Source organism: Etheostoma spectabile, chromosome 1, assembly GCF_008692095.1.
Source record: "Etheostoma spectabile isolate EspeVRDwgs_2016 chromosome 1, UIUC_Espe_1.0, whole genome shotgun sequence".
In the NCBI taxonomy this organism is placed as follows: domain Eukaryota; kingdom Metazoa; phylum Chordata; class Actinopteri; order Perciformes; family Percidae; genus Etheostoma; species Etheostoma spectabile.
The window spans coordinates 20,926,146-20,947,607 of NC_045733.1; the positions used below are offsets into that span (position 1 = coordinate 20,926,146).

Genomic DNA, 21,462 nt, shown 5'->3' on the forward strand with positions numbered 1-21,462 from the left:
CACACGCACACACCCGCACTCGCGCACACATTTTGTAATGATAGAATTTAGAGAGGCTTAAGAAATCTGCAGCTTGTTTGATCTTGATGATTTGTACAAAGTTAATGACTAAGAAAAGAGTCATCCTGTAAATGTAGAGCTGCTAAAATGTCTACAGTGTGTTTGTGTTGATCCTCTTAAGGTGAGCATAAATAAGATGGGATTGAATTATTGGAATTAATAAAGCTTTGATTCACTTGACTGTCTTCTCCTCATGTGACTTGTGACCAAATGAAGGTTTTGTGTATGCATGTGAAACTACACCACACACACACACACACACACCACACACACACACACACACACACACACACGTGTGATGTGTGATCTATATTAGGAATTCGGGCTGAGTAAGATTGGAAGATGATGTTTATGTCACCTCAAGTGTTTGCTCCCAGGACATGCCACATGCAAGCTCTTAGTTCTCTGTGTTCTGACGACGGAAAACAAGCAGACAATCACATAGTCACACATACACTCATCCCTTACGCATTCCTATTGATCAGTCTGTCAATCAATCATAGCTCGCAAAGTGTTTATGAGGGAGAAGTTTAAAGGGGAACTATGCAGTTTTTTTTAGCTTCATTTAATGTAACTAAACAGCTTCGGTGTCATTGGAATGGTTGTATGACGTTTTTTGAGATGAATGTCGTCGCGCTCCCCCTTAGCGCCTGTGAGCAGATAAACCAGCCTTGCAACTTTGGGCCGGACTTAGCTTCAGGAAGTAAGGCGTGATATCAGGCCTCTCGATGTAACAAACTTCACGGCACTGCACACAAACGCCCATTCAGGAACCGGCTAACAAGGTAGCGATGGAGTTTTTCACTCTATTGGCATGGCTGAACCGGTAAAAAAAAGCAGAAAGCATTGTCGGAGGAATAGAGAAAGAGGAAACAGCAAACTGACCAAGGGAAGGGTCAGACACAAGGAAACATAGGACTGCCAAATATCTATTGTGAAGCCAAGGCTCTGGATACGTCACCCCGTGTGTTGTTGTGATTGGTCGTTGTGTTATTCAGTTGCGTGCAGTGAGATTTTCAAATGCACGCTTGGTGCCCCCCCTTGAGATGGGCGTCTTTCATTACTCCATGCCAGACCCTTAATCTTTCAGATTTGGGTCTGGATTTCCAGGCCACAGTTCTTGTGCATTTCATTAAAACTGTTAATATGTATTCTACTTTCAGGTCTCGTAACATAACATGAAGCAGATTTGTTTTGTTGAAGGTGTGGCCCCCAGCCCAACCTTTACCTAGTCATTAAAAATAGATCACTGATCAAACTTTTCTCTCAGTATGCCTCACGTATTAGTCACTGTATTGTAAACTTTCTGACATCTCAAACCTTCAAATGTCTTTCACAAAACAAGCGGCACAACTTTGCATGAAAGAAAATGGCCTTGCTGGGAAGCATTGTTATTCCTCCGTGTTCTGTCATTCACAATGTCACGTCTTCTATATATCGTCCCTGTGCCACGCGCTTCCATCAGCACTACTAAAGTTCAGCCATCCGCTGCTTTGAAGTCCCTGTGCCTCTCTCCACTTTCTGAAATGGAAAAGCAATAATGACTCCTCTCTTTGTCTCTCTACAGCTTTTTGATGGAATCGAGTGCGAGTTTCCCATATTTTTCATCTACATGATGATTGACGGTAAGCCTTTTTTCTATCCGTAGCTGCTGTTGTAATGCCTCAAGTGGGTCATTGGCAAGATGGCAGACAGACTTGATGCTTTAGCCAGGTTTTAGAGGACTTAGAAAGACCTTTAATAAATATGTGATGTGTGAAATATGCATGTGAACGTCAGGGAATGGTCAGAAATAAAGTAAGGAGTATATTTTTTTACAGTAATGTGAATTTGAGCATTATGAAATCACCCTCATGTCGGTTTATACTCCACTCATATTTGTAGGACAAATAAACAATCTGATTCAAGTCCCAATGTCAAATCTCAGACGTCTCAAACACTTACCACACATTATCTTTTGAACTTAACCAAACAGCTAAAAAACAAGGTAAATAATCAGAACTCAGATTGCTTAGCAGCAATGAATTCATTCATAAAGCATGCAGCAGTGCTTTAACTTTAAAGCTGCAATAATCCACAGATAATTAGTAGTAGTACATTAGCATCTTTCAGTGTATTGTTGGGTCTATGGCCCGACTTTCCATTTGGGTTCACGCTCTCATCAGCTGTGCTTCCACCACAGCATACAGATTTTTAACAGTGGAGAATCTCTAATAAATCCAGCGTACACTACCTGTCCATACACACAACAGACAAACACTAGTGAACATAGTGGAGCATTTAGGAGATATTTTGCTTAGACTTAGACTGAGCTTTATAGTAGTTGGTGTAGATCTTATAGCGGAGAGAATATTGGACGTACATTATCAGGCTGTCATAAACATTTTGCCATATGAATGCTACACTTGCTAAGTATCTGCTGCATAAATAGCTGTTATTTATATAACATAGCTGTCAGTGTGTTGTGAATTAGTTTCAGTCATGTACTAATGTACACTGTCTTGTGTGTTGGTGTGTGGGGTGTGTGTGTGTGTGTGTGTGTGTGTGTGTGTGTGTGTGTGTGTGTGTGTGTGTGTGTTGTGTGTGTGTTGCAGGGGTGTTCAGAGGAAATAAAGCTCAGGTCAGAGAATACCAGGACCTCCTTCAACCCATCATATTCCTGTCTAATGAGGGTGAGAAATTACATGAATATACACACACACACACACACACACACACACACCACTACTGATTGATGCAGGAAAATTGTGAATGCACACGTACAAACACGCACCCAACTTTATCAGATTTGACACATCAATGCGGTTCGTTGTGGAGCTTCTGCCTCCTTTCTCTTTCCCTGTAGCAATGAAACACGTGTTCTCATTAAATTACTTCATACATATTCATACACCAATACTGTGACCGAGGCTCACCGGGGTGGTACATTCAAGTGAACTCAGCCTTTCTTCCATCCATGAGTAAAGAGCTTCTATATTCACCTGCACCCAATGCTTGGAGGGGAGACAGTCAATGATGGGGATGTCAAGAGTCCATTCATAATAAAACTGGAATAAATGTAGAAAGGATAAGGATCTCTTTGTACTGGTGATGTATGGATTTACCGTACTCCTGAACTGGCTGGCTTATAATGGATAACACCAGTCTACATTTTCTCTTTCACCATTAATGTCCATGTCTAGGAAAGTCTAAACCCTCAAATGGATTTGCTGCAGTCACAAGCTGCTGTTACAACCTCCCGGGAGTCCCGGTCTCCCAATGTTTGATGGGTAGACACATGCAGGGTGCAGCTCTGGGAGACACGCTGCTGTACTGTGGAGAACGGGCATCTAGCGTATGCTACCAATGTGCCGTCCTTTAGAGTCAGTGTTTTTCAGGATTTAGATTTACATTGGACCACAAATTAAGATTATATTATACGCTTTGGAGTACAAAGATTGCCGCTGGAGTTGTTTCATGCAGGTACATCCACCAGTTTTGTATCCCAGCTATTTGTAGAGAGGTATAATTATACACCTGAAGTGACCAGAATATACAATTAGTGTGAAAAGTCATTTAATTTCACTTCATTACACGTACGCTACTGTGTGAAACGGTTGCTACGTTGCTATGTGAAGATGGTTCACACACACACACACACACACACACACACACACACCACACACACACACACACACACACACACACATTCACAGTCCCCGTCTCCCATGCCAGGCCATGCTGTGATCCCCAAATACTACTACGTCCCGGCTGACTTTGTGGAAGCGGAGCAAAACAAGCATGGAAGCCAGAAGCGTTTCCCTAGCAACTCTGGCCGTGATGGGATGTTCTTCCTGTGTGGTCAGGCCCTTTACAACATCGCCATGCTGCTGGGTATGCCTCTGTGTGTGTTTGTGTATGTTTGTGCTTTGATATAATGCTCTGAACGCACAATCATTCTCTTCATCAGTCTGCAAATTCCTACATAATGCAAAACTAATTTGACCTAAAGGTTGTTATGTGTGGTGTGATAGAAAAAATTCTGTATGGTCAAAATTCATCATGTCATTATTCATAAAAGAATATTTTAAAATATGACATGAATCAAAGGATGCAGTTTGACTCATGCATTGTGTATATGCATGCTTTTTGTGTGTAAATGACTAGAAAATGATTTTTTTCTTCTTTTTATTTATTCTTATTGCGTGTGTGTGTGTGTGTGGTGTGTGGTGTGTTGTGTGTGTGTGTGTGTGTGTGTGTGTGTGTGTGTGTGTGTGTGTGTGGTGTGTGTGTGTGTGTGTGTGTGTGTGTGTGTGTGTGTGTGTGCACTCACAATCTAGTGGATGAGCTGATCAGCCCTAAAGATATTGACCCCATCCACCGGTACGTTCCCTACCAGAGCAGCGCAACGTCAGCATGCGATACTCCAATCAGGTAAGCAGTGTAACGTGACTGGGATTGATTGTCATCACTTGGCTTTAATCTAAACGCTTAGTGAACACTTATTTCACAACTTATTATCTGCAATACTCATATGCACTGTGGCCATTCATGCTAATGCTTGGATCTTTGGATTCAAGTGCTCCCTGTTACGCTGTACCTCTTGTTGATATGACTTATAAGAGAAGTTAAGTGATTTTGGCCTAAGGTAAAAACACAATCGTCTCGCTGTTGTTTTATTTTAGAAGTGAAGTGGCACTAAGTGCTTACTGCTGTAGATGCAGAGAGTGGGCAGTGAAAGGACTGCCCTCTTATAATATATGTCGTCTAACCAAGAGACAAGTTTGAGGTGCAAATAAGGGATAATAACAGATTAGTTGTACGTTCACAATTATAATGGATAATCAGCATTAAATTCTTCACAGGCTTTTAGACAAGTTTTCACAGAATACACTTAGCCCTAAAGAGTAGCCCTGCATCCTGTGCTACTCAACATTAAGGAGACTTTCCAGCAGTGATGTGTATCACCTTGTTCTCTGTCCACCAGCTTTGCAGATGTCCTCGTTCCTCAATTTAGCTTTAGATGTTTTAAAAATCTACTCAAAAGAGGTTTGAAGTTTGATCGTTGCATTGTTCTCGTCAGGCGTTCTTTAACTTAGCCTTACTTAGATAATATATTAAATTAATTTAAAAAAACAAACCCCTGCATCAAAGATGCAGACATGAACGGATATCTGCCAGTCTATTGGAAGTAAGCAGTCTCCATGGTAACCATGGTATAAACAAAGCAAGTTGTAGTAAAACGTCAGTAAAATAAATGTTTAGCAGTACTAGCCACTGCATTAGTGGCAAGTAGAGCTGCCTAGATTAATCAATTATTGATAAATTGTAACTATTAGATTAATCGCCAAGTACAATTATTATTGATTGATCGGTTTGAGTCTTTAAATTGTCTGATGCCAGCTTGTTAAATATGAATATGTTCTAGTTTCTTCTCCCCTCTGTGACAGTAAACTGAATATATAAGACATTTGAGGATGTCATTATAGACTTTGGGAAACACTGATAGATACATAGACCAAACAACTAATTAATCAAGAAAATAACAGATTAATCAACAATGAAAATAATCCTTAGTTGCAGCCCAAGTGCCAACATACAGTGGTCTGCAAAAGTTTGGGCAACCTTGTTAATTTCCATGATTTTCCTTCATAAATCGTTGGTTCTTAGGATAAAAAAATCTGTTGAATATATCCTATAGGAGACAAACACAGAGATATTTGAGAAGTAAACGAAGTTATACCCTTTACAGGAAGTGTGCAATAATGGTTTGAACAAAATTAGGCATGTGCATAAATTTGGCCACTGTTGTCTTTTTACTGATTTCAAAATCTTTAAAACCCAATTATTGGAACTCAAAATTGGTTTGGGAAGCTCAGTGGACCCTTGACCTACATACACAGGGGGAACCAATCATGAGAGAGTATTTAAGGGGGGGCAACTGTAAGTTTCCCTCCTCTGTGAATCTTCTCTGAAGAGTAGCGACATGGGAGTCTCAAAGAACTGTCACATGAACTGAAAACAAAATTGTTCACCATCATGAATTAGGGGAAGGATACGAAAGCTTTGTCTAAGAGATATCAGTTGTCTGTTTCGACAGTTAGGAACATGTCAGGAAATGGAAGACCACAGGACAGTTCAAGTTAAGCCTCGAAGTGGCAGACCAAAGGAAAAATCACGGAAAGAACAGAAGCGAAGATGGTTTGAACAGTCAAAGTCAAACCCCCAGGCCCGCACCAAAGACATACAACATGATCTTTTCTGCAGATGGAGTCATTGTGCATCGTACAAACTATGCGCGCACTTTACACAAGGAATGCTGTACGCAAGAGTGTTTCGGAGGGAAGCCTTTTCTCCGCCCACATCACAAACAAAGCCGCTTGAGGTAGGCTTTAAAGCACATTTGGACAAGCCGGCTTCCTTTTGGAATAAGGTGCTGTGGACTGATGAAACTAAAATTGATTATTTGGACATGACAAGGGGCGTCAGCATGGAGGAGAACAACACAACATTCCTAGGAAAAACACCTGCTGCCCCAGTACATGTGGTGGTGGTTCCATCCTGCTGTGGGCCTGCGTGGCCAGTGCAGGGACTGGGAATCTTGTTAAAGTTGAGGGACGCATGGATTCCACCAAATATCAGCAGATCCTGGAGACCAATGTCCAGGAATCAGGACAAGGCTGAAGCTGCGCCCGGGGCTGGATCTTTCAACAGGACAATGACCCTAAACACTGCTCAAAATCTACTAAGGCATTCATGCAGAGAACAAGTCCAACGTTCTGGAATGGCCATCTCCGTCCCCAGACCTGAATATTATTGAAAATCTGTGGTGTGACTTAAAGAGCGCTGTCCATGCTCGGAAACCATCAAACCTGAATAAATTAGAGGTGTTTTGTAGAGAGGAATGGTCCAAAATACCTCCAACCAGAATCCAGACTCTCTAGGAAGCTATAGGAAGCGTTTAGAAGCTGTTATTTCTGCAAAAGGGGATCTACTAAATATTGGTTATTTTTTTTTTGATTGTGGTGCCCAAATTATGCACTGCCTAATTTTGTTTAAACAATATTGCACACTTCCTGTAAATGGTATAAACTTCGTTTCACTTCTCAAATATCACTGTGTTTGTCTCCTATAGATATATTAACTGATTTTTTTTATCCTAAGAACCAACGATTTATGAAGGAAAATCATGGAATTAACAGGTTGCCCAAACTTTTGCAGACCACTGTATACTGCATTGGAAATACATCACTCTTATCATATGTCCACTAGGGCTGGGCAATTTAGCAATATTATATTGATATTGTGATAGGGGACTAGATATCGTCTTAGATTTTGGATATTGTAAAATCATAATAAATCAAGTGTGTCTTTTCCTGGTTTTGACGGCTGCATTAGAGAAAAGTGATGGAATGTTCTGAACTCAACAGACTTCTCTTTGTCATTAAATCAACATTTCTGATGATTATTTATCAAAAATCTCATTGTGTAAATAATATTTTGTTAAAGCACCAATCAATCTTACAATATCGACATCAAGGTCAACAATATTGTGATATTTGACTTTCTCCATATCGCCCAGCTCTAAGCTCCACTCAGTTGAGCTGGGTTTCTTCTTGATACAAGGGGTTAAAAGCAGTTCCCTTGTAGATCACGGCACTGTGTTTTCATTTATCCTTCAGTGTCAGATGTCACACATTGATAGCACCCCCCACAACCCTTGATGCATTGTATGTAACCAGGTTGGATCCTGCTTTAAAATAACTCCCCACAGTACCACTGCTTACAGTCTTTCATTCACTTGGTGACATGGAGTGACATCAAGGTAACTTGTGTTAGGCCTTGTCTCATTACTGAATAGGAGCCTCCATGCAATCACCGTGCCGTCTCCCAGCCGCCGGGACAGAGAGCGGCTTTCGTGACGAGCATACTGATTGGAGTGGAGATGACTTTGCTAGATGTGTGTTACTGAAAAGGAGACGATTACTCAGCCCCACTCCAACTTTCCTCAATGTTGTTTTCACTGTCTGCAATCACAGAAACCATCACAGGCTTATAGGAGAGAACTTAACCTGACATCACATAAATTCTTTCCATCTCCATGTTCAGTAATGCTGTAGCCGCAGTATCCCCAATGCGTGCTTACATAATTCATAGTTCATATCTTTGATGTTTCACTTCCGGGATTGCCGGGAAATTCAGCCAGATGCATGTGTTTTCCATTTCCTCACAGCGTTCTTTGCGTTGTGCAATTTTAAATTCGGTGGATTTCTGAGGACTGTGGTTACCTGGTCCTCAGGTCTCTGCAGGGTAAATCCAGACAGCTAGCTAGACTATCTGTCCAATCTGAGGACTATGGTTACCTGGTCCTCAGGTTTCTGCAGGGTAAATTGAGACAGCTAGCTAGACTATTTGTCCAATCTGAGGACTATGGTTACCTGGTCCTCAGATCTCTGCAGGGTAAATCCAGACAGCTAGCTAGACTATCTGTCCAATCTGAGGACTATGGTTACCTGGTCCTCAGATCTCTGCAGGGTAAATCCAGACAGCTAGCTAGACTATCTGTCCAATCTGAGGACTATGGTTACCTGGTCCTCAGGTTCTGCAGGGTAAATTGAGACAGCTAGCTAGACTATTTGTCCAATCTGAGGACTATGGTTACCTGGTCCTCAGATCTCTGCAGGGTAAATCCAGACAGCTAGCTAGACTATCTGTCCAATCTGAGGACTATGGTTACCTGTCCTCAGACTCTCTGCAGGGTAATCCAGACAGCTAGCTAGACATCGTCCATCTGAGGACATTACCTGGTCCTCGATCTCTGCAGGTAAATTGAGACACTAGCTAGACATTGTCCATCAGGTTTTCTCTTGCAATGAACTATTTTGCAGCGGCTCCTGCAGAGTTTAGCCCCTGACATTCTGTATTTAAAGAATTCATAACCAGGCACGATTTCCAGGTCTGGCAAAGTGAGACACATAGTACAGGTCGCTCGTGCATTGGATTTAAAGCTATACATGAACCTCTTAACGCACTGAACTATATCTCCACAAACTTTCCCACTACTCAGTCCTGCTTACCACTTTTTTGTGTTACTTGTGTGCTAGCATTCTAATTTCCATCAAAACCTAAACAGCAGAAACCCCCCCTTTATTGCCGGGGCCAGTCTTGCAGACAGGGATTAAACCCAGTCAATCTACTCTATGAGCCACCTCTCTGAATGGCGATCATGTCCCAGGTTTAATCCATATCTGAGACGGCTCGCAGCTCTGAGGATCACACAGATGAAGGGTAGCGATACGCATACAATGGCCTGATGTTCATTCTCTTTGCTGTACAATGTGGATTGATAAGTCCCGTTCTGCACCTGTATGTTGGACTTTGTTTTTGTTGCTCAGCTGATGGGATGTTGCTACAGTAGAGCAGGGTGCAGAGAGGACAGGTCTGCAGAGGAGAAGTGTTATGAACACCAGACTGAATCAAATAGGTTGCAGGGAGAAAAGCTCAGCGGGAAGTACAAAGACAGAGAGAAAGAAACATAAAAGACAGAGATAGAAGAGAGTACGTCGGCCTATTGGAACACTTTGCGGAGAGCCAGAATATGAGAGATGAACATTTTCCTGAAGAGGTGGTACAAATGTCATTATTTAACTCTGCAGGACATACTAATATTCTTTAATACAAGGAAGGCCTACTCTTTTCCTGGCTAGGATTTAGATTTTTTTCAGTTAAAGGTTTTGACATTTACCTTCTGTGTAAAGCCATTTCTCATCTTGTCTCTCTCTGTGCTGACATTTTGTAAAAGAAGATTTAGATTTCCAAACTTATGCTAGACAAATATCAGAATGTCATCTCCATTTCACCATGCAGCCCATTAATACTGCAGCAGGTCTCGTGCACCATATCAATGCTTGTGCCAACCTTTTCTTGGTCAGATGGACCTCTACAGCGCTGTCAGATCAACTTGGATTTCAAACAGGATACTATTTAACTATGAATTATAGAAAGATATATAATAGTAGATGCATAGAAGGGAACTACTAGAACTGTTGGGACATTGCAAATTACAGAGTGTGGTCTAGACATACTCTATTTGTGTTTCGAGATAACTGTTGTGATGAATTGATACTATATATAAAATTGAATTGAATTGATGGAACATTTTGTTTGTACTATTAAACTGTCAATGTTTAGGCCCGTGTAGTTGTTGTTGGCTAACTCTTGCAACCTTTTATCCGGTCTTTTTTAAGATAATTTGTGGGGCATTTTTAGGCCTTCATGTGACAAGACAGCTGAAGACATGCAAGGGGAAGGGGGGGGTGACCTGTAGCAAAGGGCTGCAGGTCTAAGTTGAACCCAGGCCCACTGCTTCGAGGAGTAGACCTCTATCTATGGGCGCCCGCTCCACCAGCGGAGCTAACCTGGCGCCCTTGTCCGTTCTTTGTGCTAGTTATTCCAACCCTACATGCATACAAGGAAACATTTGAACTGCTTGTCAACGACTATTTGCTATTTCATTATTTTCATTTATCAATTTGTTTTGGATCCAGCTGTTAATCCACTACTGCGATCTATTTCAGCCAATTATTCAATACTGTTAGCTAACCATTTTAACTGTGTATTCATTGTTTTTAGCTAATCATTTTTTTTCCCTCTACTTTTTTTTGTAGGCTAAGTTAATAATTTCAGCCATTTATTCAATACCTTTAGCAAACTATTTTTACTCTCTTTCTAAGTATTTCACACACGCATGTTGTGGTAGTACTCAATACATGGATATATTTTTCAGTTGTAACTTCTTTTGCATCAACTTAGCCAATCCTTCCACTGATCCCCTAGCAACTGGTGACCAGAAGTACCCCTGGTTCAAATCAATTGGGTTGCTGAAGGGCTAAAGAACAGAGTTAGTATTTAAAAAAAATAGGATCTGGATTCACTCAGTTTATATCTTCAATCTGTATCCAACAGATAGCAATTTATATGGTGTGGTAGTTGATAGAATATCATCCCATCATGATCATCATCTTACTTGTAGGAGCCGATGCGGTGTGATATTCCTCTGGTAAACAGAATGGATACATGCAGCTCCATTGTGCGGCCAGCATTGCTTTTATGAATCCAACTTCTAAACTAGTATGCAGCGTGAGCCGAGCTTGACTCCTCTCAGGTAGGCTGCATATTTTGTGGAGATTACTTTTATCACAATAGCACTTTGTTGAAGCTGGATTTCCCGGCAGCGTGACAGCTGTTGTGAGCCCGACCTCTGACGGCAGCAGGCACCGCTCTGCGTGGAGCCCAATAACAAAAGGCTATCACATTTGGTTTGACGTTTTCAGCCGCATGCGGACCGAATAAATGCAACTTCATTACAAAAATTAAATCAAATGGAACGTGCGGTGGTTTGCTGTCACAGGGAAAAGGAACTGGCTTTTAATGGCCATTTGAAAAGTGAATTAAGGGTCTGCACAACTTGATGGTGGTTAGGTTATTGTAGAGCTTGTTACTGAAGTTATCGCAATCTGCGAAGGCTAACTGGGTGCACTCAGTTTCATCAGTGGACACAGTGTGGAGGTGGGAGGCAGATGATGAATCCAGCCCCCCCCACTGGGGCATCATGGTAACGGCTTACCGAAGCAATGCAGAAGCAATCCCAGAAGCTAGAGAAGGTGGTTGGCCTGTGTGCTCAGCAAGCTGTTTTCAATCAATTGAGTAGCCGCCATCTTTCACTTCTTATTAAAGATCCATGGGCTACAGCTAACTCGTCTCCATGGCAACATTATAATTTCTACATCTCATTAAAGTAGGATGGCAACCCAGTTGCGTGAACCTGAGTGGGACTAAAATATCCACTATTTAATAAAAATAAAAACAAAGATATTCTTATATGTACAGTATATCCCTATGTATTTTAATTTCTGTTGTTATTTTGGTATCATTAAAAAAAACAACCTTATATATCCAGTCCAAACTAACCCATGATGATGGACTCTTCATGGTCTTGCTTAAATCAGTTTTTTTCCAAACAAAACAAGTATCTTGGTTGTTGCTGAACATTTTAGCATGTATTTGGAGTCATGTTTGTGCCCAACTGATGAATGTAAGTCTAATATTCACTCTCTGTTTAGCTCTGTTTTTTTTGTTTTTGTTATCTCTACCAACTCTTGAAATATCGGGCTCTTTTGCTGCTAAATGCTCCACTATGTTCACTTCAACTGTGCCGGTCGTTGGGGTTGAACAGGTGCAGTACAGTGGGGGTTTAGAGCTTTTTTGCTGATCGGGCTGCCTGCTGATGTTGATGTTGATGCGATGGATGTTATTCACTATGTAGGTACGATGATCTAAAAGCAAGGCATCATTTCACATACAGGTGTTGCAGGTGTCTTTTCTGTCTCTAGAATTCAGTCAATCCGAGAAATCCCTTTCCGTTGCCAGAGCGAGTTTTTCAAGCAGAGCCACCTTAGAGATGCTGTGAAGCATTTTTTTTATTTATTTTCCTGGAAGACGTGAAGGCAGGAAATCAACAGACTTTCAGTTTCAGTGCGTACCTGTATCTCGCCCTCAGCAAGGAGAAATTAGATGTGGTTGTTTACTCATGTGGCTGGCGCCGAGCTGAGCGCCTTGCAGGGTCAATCGGCCACACACACTGCAGCCCTAATTCTTTATTCCTGCTATCTTACGCTGCTTCTCTCACCTCTCTCCTTTCCTTTTTTTCTCATTGCTGTATACCATGTCTCCTTGGCTCCCAGTGGGGTTTTTTTCTCCATTGTTTTTCTCCCTATTTTTATTGTATTTTGTTCGCTCACACCTTTTCTGATTTAGCTAAACACTTAGCTTACACGTGTTGGCAACGAAGCTTGAGATTGGCAGAGAAAGGAGAGGGGGAAAAAAAGCAAAGGGGGAAAAGGAGGAGGTATATTTACTTTTTTGGTTTACAATTTTGTCTTTCATGCAAGAAATGGTGTGTGTGTGTGTGTGTGTGTGTGGGGCAGCTGTCTTGTTGCCTCTGCATCATTGGCGTACAGTGTTTGGTCTGCGGGCAGGAAAGGCACATGGGCATGCTGAGCTTTCACATGCAGTTAAGGCTTGATGTGTCCGCTCCTCTTTCTACCGTATGCATGCACGGAATTTGCTTTCCAGTTTTTGTATCCAAAAAAACAACATGTATGTGTTATCAGTATGCATGCATCCCTCAGTGCATGTCATTCTCTCTGCTTGTATGTGTGCGGTATATGAGAGAGGAGTGTGTTTCTTTGGGTGCAGCAGCTGTATGCAGTATGTATAAGTATGTGTGTTTGTGTGCATGTGTATTATTCATCGTTCCATTCCTTCCAAATGTCATGCTACCACTTAAAGTCCCTGCATCAATTCATTCCACAGCTGGAGACAACAAGATGCTCCGTAATATTAAACCCATGAATAGCCTGCACCGTTGTACTGTTTGCTTCCACATATATAAGCTTGCATAAGGTCATCTCGGGCGATTTGACGTCAGCTCGGAGAGATATGTGTTTCAGTGGAGCTGGCGAGGTTGCCCTCCCACATAAAACCATTGAATACCTGTTCATGCCATAAAAATGTTCCATGCCATACAAAATACCTAAAATACCCCATTTCTACAGATCCAATTTTAAACAGCAGTACCTTACACCACTACATTTAGCAATGAGTATAAGATGCAGTAAGAGATGTTAAGGACTGTACTCTTAATGTTTTACCCGCGAATGTGAATAATCAATTTCAATTACTTACTAAAATATGTGATTTTTTTGTGTTTTCAGTTATATATATTATTGTCTCATTCTAGTCGCTAACAAACCCCGCTGCGTCTCCAAACCCATGCACTGGCCTGCAGAAGAAGAGACTCCAATGTGTCGGAGCTGACCTGGCAACACTTCTATATACTTGCACGTGCCTGAGAAGGTTGTATTAAGAATGTGCACAACACAGCATAAATTTAAAAAAAAGGATTATACAGCACATATCCCGCTATTGTACATAGGTAAGGACCCATGCATTAAATTTGCATCATGTGTGCACCTCAGCGTGGAGGGGATGGGGTTTTACCTCCAACAACTAGCATTTGGAAGCAGGGAAGTTGTGATTCAGTCGGTGCATGGGGCGTTGGTGCAACTTTAATGAGTAGTGGAGCATGGTGTGCACAAACCTTTTTTTCCAACTTAATGACCTGCAAGCCTGTTAAATAGAATATGAAGCTATAAAATAAGCTTAAATATGTATGCAAGCCACATGGCAAATGGTGAAAAATCAGCAAAAATGTATTGCTACAGTGCTGCTGACACCTCTGCACTCTAATATTAGTTGCAAATGGATACTTTTTTAAGCTTGACCCTGTGGATAAAGACAGCTTTCCTTCATATTTAGCAGCTACCAAAGTGCTGTGGTCGAGTGTGTTGGGTTTTTCTGCATGAGAGACGGCACCCTTCCAGGGCTGTGAGGGTGAGTCAGATCAAATGCACCCCGGGGAGCATGGCGTGACATCCCGCTGATGAACATGCAATAATACACAGCTGGTATAGCAACTGGGGGATCTGAGAAGTCATGAATGGCTGTTAAAGTGAATTAGTTGGTTATGTCGCTTATATCGCACACTTGCTTTTAATGGTATGCCCTCAATCTATCCAGCTATTCAGGCATTCGCTCAGTGTCACATATGCTTAGTGTGTCTCCTTTCACGCCATTTTTCTCCATCTGCCTCTTTGAATTCGGTTTTATTTTGTTGTGAATTCAACAACCCACATACACCCACATATAGTACTGAAGCACATGCAAGAATAGCACTTTTTAAATGAATTGGCGTAGCACTCATCTCCGTTATTGTAATACTCTGTTGAAACCTTTGGCTTCCATCGGATTTCTCTTGTATTTAAGCACCGCACACGCACACACGCACACACACGCACACGCACACGCACACACGCACACGCACACACACACACACACACACACACACACACACGCACGCTCATGCTGGCGTGCACGCAGACACATCTTGCACCATGTTAGAACAAGGTTAATGGAAAAGTTGCATTTTGGTCCACACTGCGAGAGCTGTCCGTCATCAATCAGAGATAAAGCGTGGGTCATGAGAGGCCCGCAATTAGATCCAACTTACCTCCCTAAAGGGGTGGAAGGAGGGAGAATAGAGTGGACAAGGGGGGTTGGAAATGTCAAAGCGGGAGTAAGGCTGAAATATACAGGGGTAGGGAGGAAGAAAGAGAGAGAGGTGAACCCATTCCATTCTTTATATATAACATGGATTTTTGTCCAAAACATTGCCTTTGTCAGCTTCTGGTTGGTTGGTTTGAGGTGGACGGAGACAGTCTCGTCTCCTCCAATCGGAGTTACAAGTGAGGTGACGTTCTTTATGCAGCAATCCAAAAATTTGAATTAGAATCCGACGGCAGCTGGTGGGTTGTTTGGTCACGGTCACTCAAATCTGATCAAACCCACCCACACAGACCTAATGAAGCAGAGTCGCTGACCTTTTTGAGTGTTGTTTTTTCGTGTGTTTGTTGCTTATTTCATCCATGAATATTTAATATTATAGAGAAATACTTCATATATGAAGTGCGTAACTTTTCAGGGGCTATAGGCATTTGACAAACTTGTTTGTCTACTCTAACAAATGTTCAGGCTGACACCCGGTTACCTGGAGGCACTGTAGGCAGCGGGACCTTAATGGGAGCGGAGGGGTATTCAGCCAGATTTCATTAAATCCTACACACTGTTCCTTTAAGTTCCATATGTGGTTAATCGTTTGCTCACTGCCTAGTTCTTCTATTTCAAATAAACCACAAATATAGCGCACATTATTTTTATTTAATTAGAGGCTTGTTCTTATCAGACACACTGCTATAGGCTCACAAACTGTTGGTTAGTAGAAGATGTAATGTAAAAAAAAAAACATCCCATAAGAGCCATTTTGTTTCTGACTCAGGACATTAACACCATTTTATAGCTGATTGTATGAATTTGTTATCTGGGTGATTATTGTTTGAGCACAGCTGGGGTGGAGACGGGACCTGGATTCTCTCTCTCTCTCTCTCTCTCTCTCTCTCTCTCTCTCTCTCTCTATATATATATATATATATATATATATATATATATATATATATATATTATATATATTTTTTTTTATTCATCAGAATCATTTATATATAATGACAAATAATTGATTCTGATAAATGAATATAAAAAAAAAGGACTGTCAACAATGTTATGAGAGTTGGCGTTGCATAGTCTGTCCACCAGAGGACGCTCTACAACGTCCCTGTTAGTGATTGTGTTGCATAGTCTGTCCACCAGAGGACGCTCTACGACGTCCCTGTTAGTGATGGCGTTGCATAGTCTGTCCACCAGAGGACGCTCTACAACGTCCCTGTTAGTGGTGGTGTTGCATAGTCTGTCCACCAGAGGACGCTCTACAACGTCCCTGTTAGTGATGGCGTTGCATAGTCTGTCCACCAGAGGACGCTCTACAACGTCCCTGTTAGTGATTGTGTTGCATAGTCTGTCCACCAGAGGACGCTCTACAACGTCCCTGTTAGTGATGGCGTTGCATAGTCTGTCCACCAGAGGACGCTCTACAACGTCCCTGTTAGTGGTGGTGTTGCATAGTCTGTCCACCAGAGGACGCTCTACTACGTCCCTGTTAGTGGTGGTGTTGCATAGTCTGTCCACCAGAGGACGCTCTACAACGTCCCTGTTAGTGATGGTGTTGCATAGTCTGTCCACCAGAGGACGCTCTACAACGTCCCTGTTAGTGATGGCGTTGCATAGTCTGTCCACCAGAGGACGCTCTACAACGTCCCTGTTAGTGATGGCGTTGCATAGTCTGTCCACCAGAGGACGCTCTACAACGTCCCTGTTTGTGTTGGTGTTGCATAGTCTGTCCACCAGAGGACGCTCTACAACGTCCCTGTTTGCATTGGTGTTGCATAGTCTGTCCACCATCGGTATTGGCCTTAAAAATATTTTTTTCCATCACCTCTATTTTACAGTTGGTTTCCCTCCGTCAATAAATGGAGTGGATGTGTGGCATTGTCATCACCAGTATCTCTTTGCCAGATAGTCTTGTTACTGTAGAAGCCATTTCCGTGGCTGTGTGGAGATGTCACACGGTGCAGACACATGTTAAGATTAGTGGAATGTGCATGGAGCTCTAGATAGAGTTTAGTGACAGGACACCACTGAATAGTCTGTAGACTGTTCCTCTCTGAAGAGCAAAGGGACACCATGAGCAGCATGGAACAGATGGACATTAGGTTACTTCTGACCCAAAACACACACACACACACACACACAAACACAGACACACACGTGCACCCACAGACACACACACTCATACAATTACATGCTTTTTCAAACATACGTGCACATCCTCCACGAACCCTACAAACAAAATCCCACATAATCACGCTAATTTTCCTTCGGTGCTTCACTCAAACACACACACACACACACACACACACACACACACACACACACACACACACACACACACACACACACACACACACACACACACAGATTGAGAGTGTGCTAAACCCTGCTGTTTGCCAAATGGCCTGGTGCCGGGCAGGAAATGTCCAGCCCAGCGGTCTGTGACAGTTAAAAGCCCGAGAGAGATGGCTACTGACCTTAACCTGCAGGGAAATGGACATCACTCAGACACACTCACACACTTTGCATGCATTAACTCTTGACACACTCACACCAACACATGCACATAGTGCTTTCAACTCTCAAAGGTGTGTGTGTGTGTGTGTGTGTGTGTGTGTGTGTGTGTGTGTGTGTGTGTTGTGTGTGTGTGTGTGTGTGTGTGTGTGTGGTGTGTGTGTGTGTGTGGTGTGTGTGTGTGTATGTTGTCCTTCTCTGATACACCTCTGCTTGTTCTTCTGTCTAACAAGCTGTTCTCTGTGCCAGGGGCCCCATTTAGCGGTGTCTGATAGCTCTGGCCTCTCCTGTTCCTTTACCTCACTGTCAGTGTTGTTAGCCAGCTCTGGCGTACAGCACTGTGTCTTCCTATTCATGGCTGACGTATTGCACAAGAACAAAAGGGAAGCAAGCTGCCTGAATACACAACCTCAGGGAGGATGACAAAAACACCCAAGTAAAGATCAAATATTTGAACCTGCTGCGCACAATTCATCCAAACCCTCACTTGAACAAAAGGCTGTCACATCCCCCGTACATTTAGGTACATCAACCCCTCCTGCGCTCGGTTCGGAGCGCTACATGAGTATGGGATTTGTGTTTGGAGCCAGGTGTGCTGAGAGGAGGCATCTTGGCTTCTATTATCTGCTTGTTAATGATAACTGCTGACAGTGTACAAGCCCCTTCGCAATGGGGGGTGTGGGAGGGGGAGGCTGTTCTCAGTACTCACACCTGCACTCACTAGCTCTGCTTTAACCCCAAGAAATGTGACACCACACAAAAGATTAGGAAATGATGGAGGCCTGTAAATTCTAATGATAACTCTTGTTATTGCAATAGTGGGTGGAAAGCAATAAAACGGGAGGATTTGCGGTAGAGTAAGACCTTTTCCTGCAGTTCTTGCTTTCTCTGTTCACAGGCATACATGGTACACTCTCTCTCGCTGAAATGACCTGTGATTGGCCAAAGTCTCCTGTCTAAAGCCTGGATACAGAGCCAACAGGAGGTGCAGAAGTCTCGTTTTCTATCAGACCACTTGAATTACAAAATGCTGAAAGATTAGTATGGACGTTTTTTGCTCAACGACGCCAAAAATAAAGTGCCTACCACAACTTTGACTAAACGGTTACTGGCACGAGCTCAGTCCGTTTCCCATCCATGGACCCGGAAGGTGCTTGCTCTTACAGATTAAAACACTTCACTACGCAGATCCTGTGTCATTAAGCGACTTTGAGCTCGGGAAAAGCGCTATACAAATTCAATTTATTATTATTATTATAATTATTATTATTATTATTATATGAGTAATGTAGAGTACAGCATAAATGTATGTGAGGGATGCATGCCTTCCTTTACAGTATATAGCCATTATTTTTAATATCTTGACCCTTGTGTTGTCTACCCGTCAAAATTGAAAAGACTTTTGTTTTGACGTTTTTAACTCACTTACTTCTTTGTCCCTTTTTTCAACACTTTTGACTCTTTTTTTCAATCTTCGTCACTTTTTTTGACGTTTTCAACACTACGTAACACTAACTTATTAACTTTAGTTTTACAGTTATTTTTTGGAAGTTATGGTCAATAAACCTCAATTATAGGAAATTATACCTAATGTTTGAGTTAGAAAAGCAGAAATTTAAAATTACAGGAATGTATGTTGATGGACAATCACAGACTGGAATATATCAACTTTTACTCAATACTATTTATATTTAATACTACTTTTTGAAATGCTATCAAATTGAATAAGACGCCCCAAAATTAATGAAAGTAGATATTTGTACTTGCCAAAGAGCGTTGTGTGGAATCAGTCATCTTATTTTGGGGAATTAAAAAGAACATTCATATAGGAAAATGGGTCAATTTGACCCGAGGACAGCATGAGGGTTAATAACAATAATAACCTGGTTTTTTATACTCATTTCATGATATAAAGTTAACTTGTGTGACTGGTGCCAGGTGTACTGGAGCATTCTGAAGCATTAACATGCCTGACTAAATAAAGCTTTTACAATACCTTTTTACTTTACCCTTTTAGAGTGCCTCTTCAGTGCTCGCCTCACTATTTTTTAATTAGTTTACTTAAATGGAACATTTGAAGATGCATTTCAGTTGTCTTAACATACAGAAACAACTCTTTACTATTAGGAAATGTGTCTGCTGAACACCTGAAATCTTTTTATAATCACTGCAACCTTAAACAAAACCGCTGGCCTGAACTTAACTCTTACTACCATCCCACGTGTGAAACATCATTACACGCTTAGTATCGGTGAAATCGTCACGTGCTGGAATCCTTTTGTGATGGAGGAATGGATTCTGAAACCCCATGACGATGTGAGCAGTCATGCAGCGATCTTTTTTTGTCCTTAGATGTGGGTTCATGTGGGTTAACTTCAAAAACATCTCTCTTGAGGATAAATGATGTCAGCGTGCAGGAAAGGAAATTCTTCAATACTTCACCGAGGCTCTCCGAGGTTGTGCTTCTATCCCGAAATGTTAGGAGTCTGACTAAAGTTAGAACACGAGGAGTTTTTATTTCTGTGTAAGCGTACTGAAGGATGCAGACCTCACATGTCAACTCATGTAATTGCGTTGGCACCTTAGCCTCGCTGTAGCCGAATGGCTGACATGTCCCTGGTGTAGTAACAGCTGTGCACGCTTTCAGGCTTTTCAGGCTTAGAAACCCATTTGACTACGCCTTGGCTCTCAGTGTGTCATGTATTTCTAAAGGGAAGTGTGGGGACCGCTTCTTAACTGCTCCTCTAGCAGCAAGCACAACAGTGCAGTCATAGAGCGTGTGTGTGTGTGTGTGTGTGTGTGTGTGTGTGTGTGTGTGTCTGCGTGTGTGTGTGTGTCTGCGTGTCTGCGTGGGTACATAGACCAGGATGGAGTTCTGTTCTATGGTCATTGTTGGGCTACATGTCTCATTCAAAATAACTCCCTCTCTCTCTCCTCTCTCCTCTCTCTCTCTTCTCTCTCTCTCTCTCTCTCTCTCTCTCCGCTCTCCTCTCTCCTCTCCTCTCTCCTCTCCTCTCTCTCTCTCTGCAACATGACATCATGACTTAGTGTATACATACAGGGCAACTTCTAAAGCCAAATGGCGTGTTATCTGTATGCATTTGAGCGTTCCGCGTGTACGTCTACGCTGTATCCAGCGGACGTGAACTTACACGCCACTTGGCGTGTTTATCGCCAGAAGAAAGCGCAGCTGATTTAGGAACCGTGGAAAGAAAAACCGGGTTTGGGTTTTTAACGAGGTATGGAAGAATCGGGGTTTGGCTTTAAAAGAAGTGACACGCGGTTGAAGTCCTGTTTTTACCACAAACAATCGCTCCCTACACGTCTTGGCCTCTCTCATACAATTGCACAGTGCGGGATGAATCTTGTACACCCACACAAATCTCCACCAATACAATGCGTCTCCCTACCGTCTGTTATTCCTCTCATCAACCCTTGGCCTACTCACTCAAGTCCTCCTCCCCATGCGTTTCATCACGCTCAACGTCTCTCATCTGATCTCACCCTGTTCCCCACTTCCTCTCTGCTCGCTTTGTCCGTCATCTCTCTCTCTCCTCCCTCCTCTCTCCTCTCTCTCTCCTCCTCCCTCTCCGCTCCCTCTCTCTCTCTTCCCCCTTCTCTCCCCTCTCTCTCTCCCCTCCACACACTCACACTTTTTCTGGCAGATAACACAGTCATGTATGTTTTGCCAAATCCTGCTTGTATTTGTGGCTTTGAAAGTAAATGTTT

The 21,462-nt window shown here is 42.3% G+C and overlaps 1 protein-coding gene across 1 annotated transcript in view; it reads left to right on the top strand.

Moving 5' to 3' along the window:
* The window catches only part of phkb (phosphorylase kinase, beta), a 114,980-nt gene that overhangs the window by 48,367 nt on the left and 45,151 nt on the right, over positions 1-21,462 (top strand). Inside the window, 5 exon segments of the mRNA XM_032520275.1 lie at positions 1,628-1,685; positions 2,655-2,732; positions 3,775-3,933; positions 4,380-4,430; positions 4,433-4,473. Of these exon segments, the coding sequence (XP_032376166.1) occupies positions 1,628-1,685; positions 2,655-2,732; positions 3,775-3,933; positions 4,380-4,430; positions 4,433-4,473 (387 nt within the window).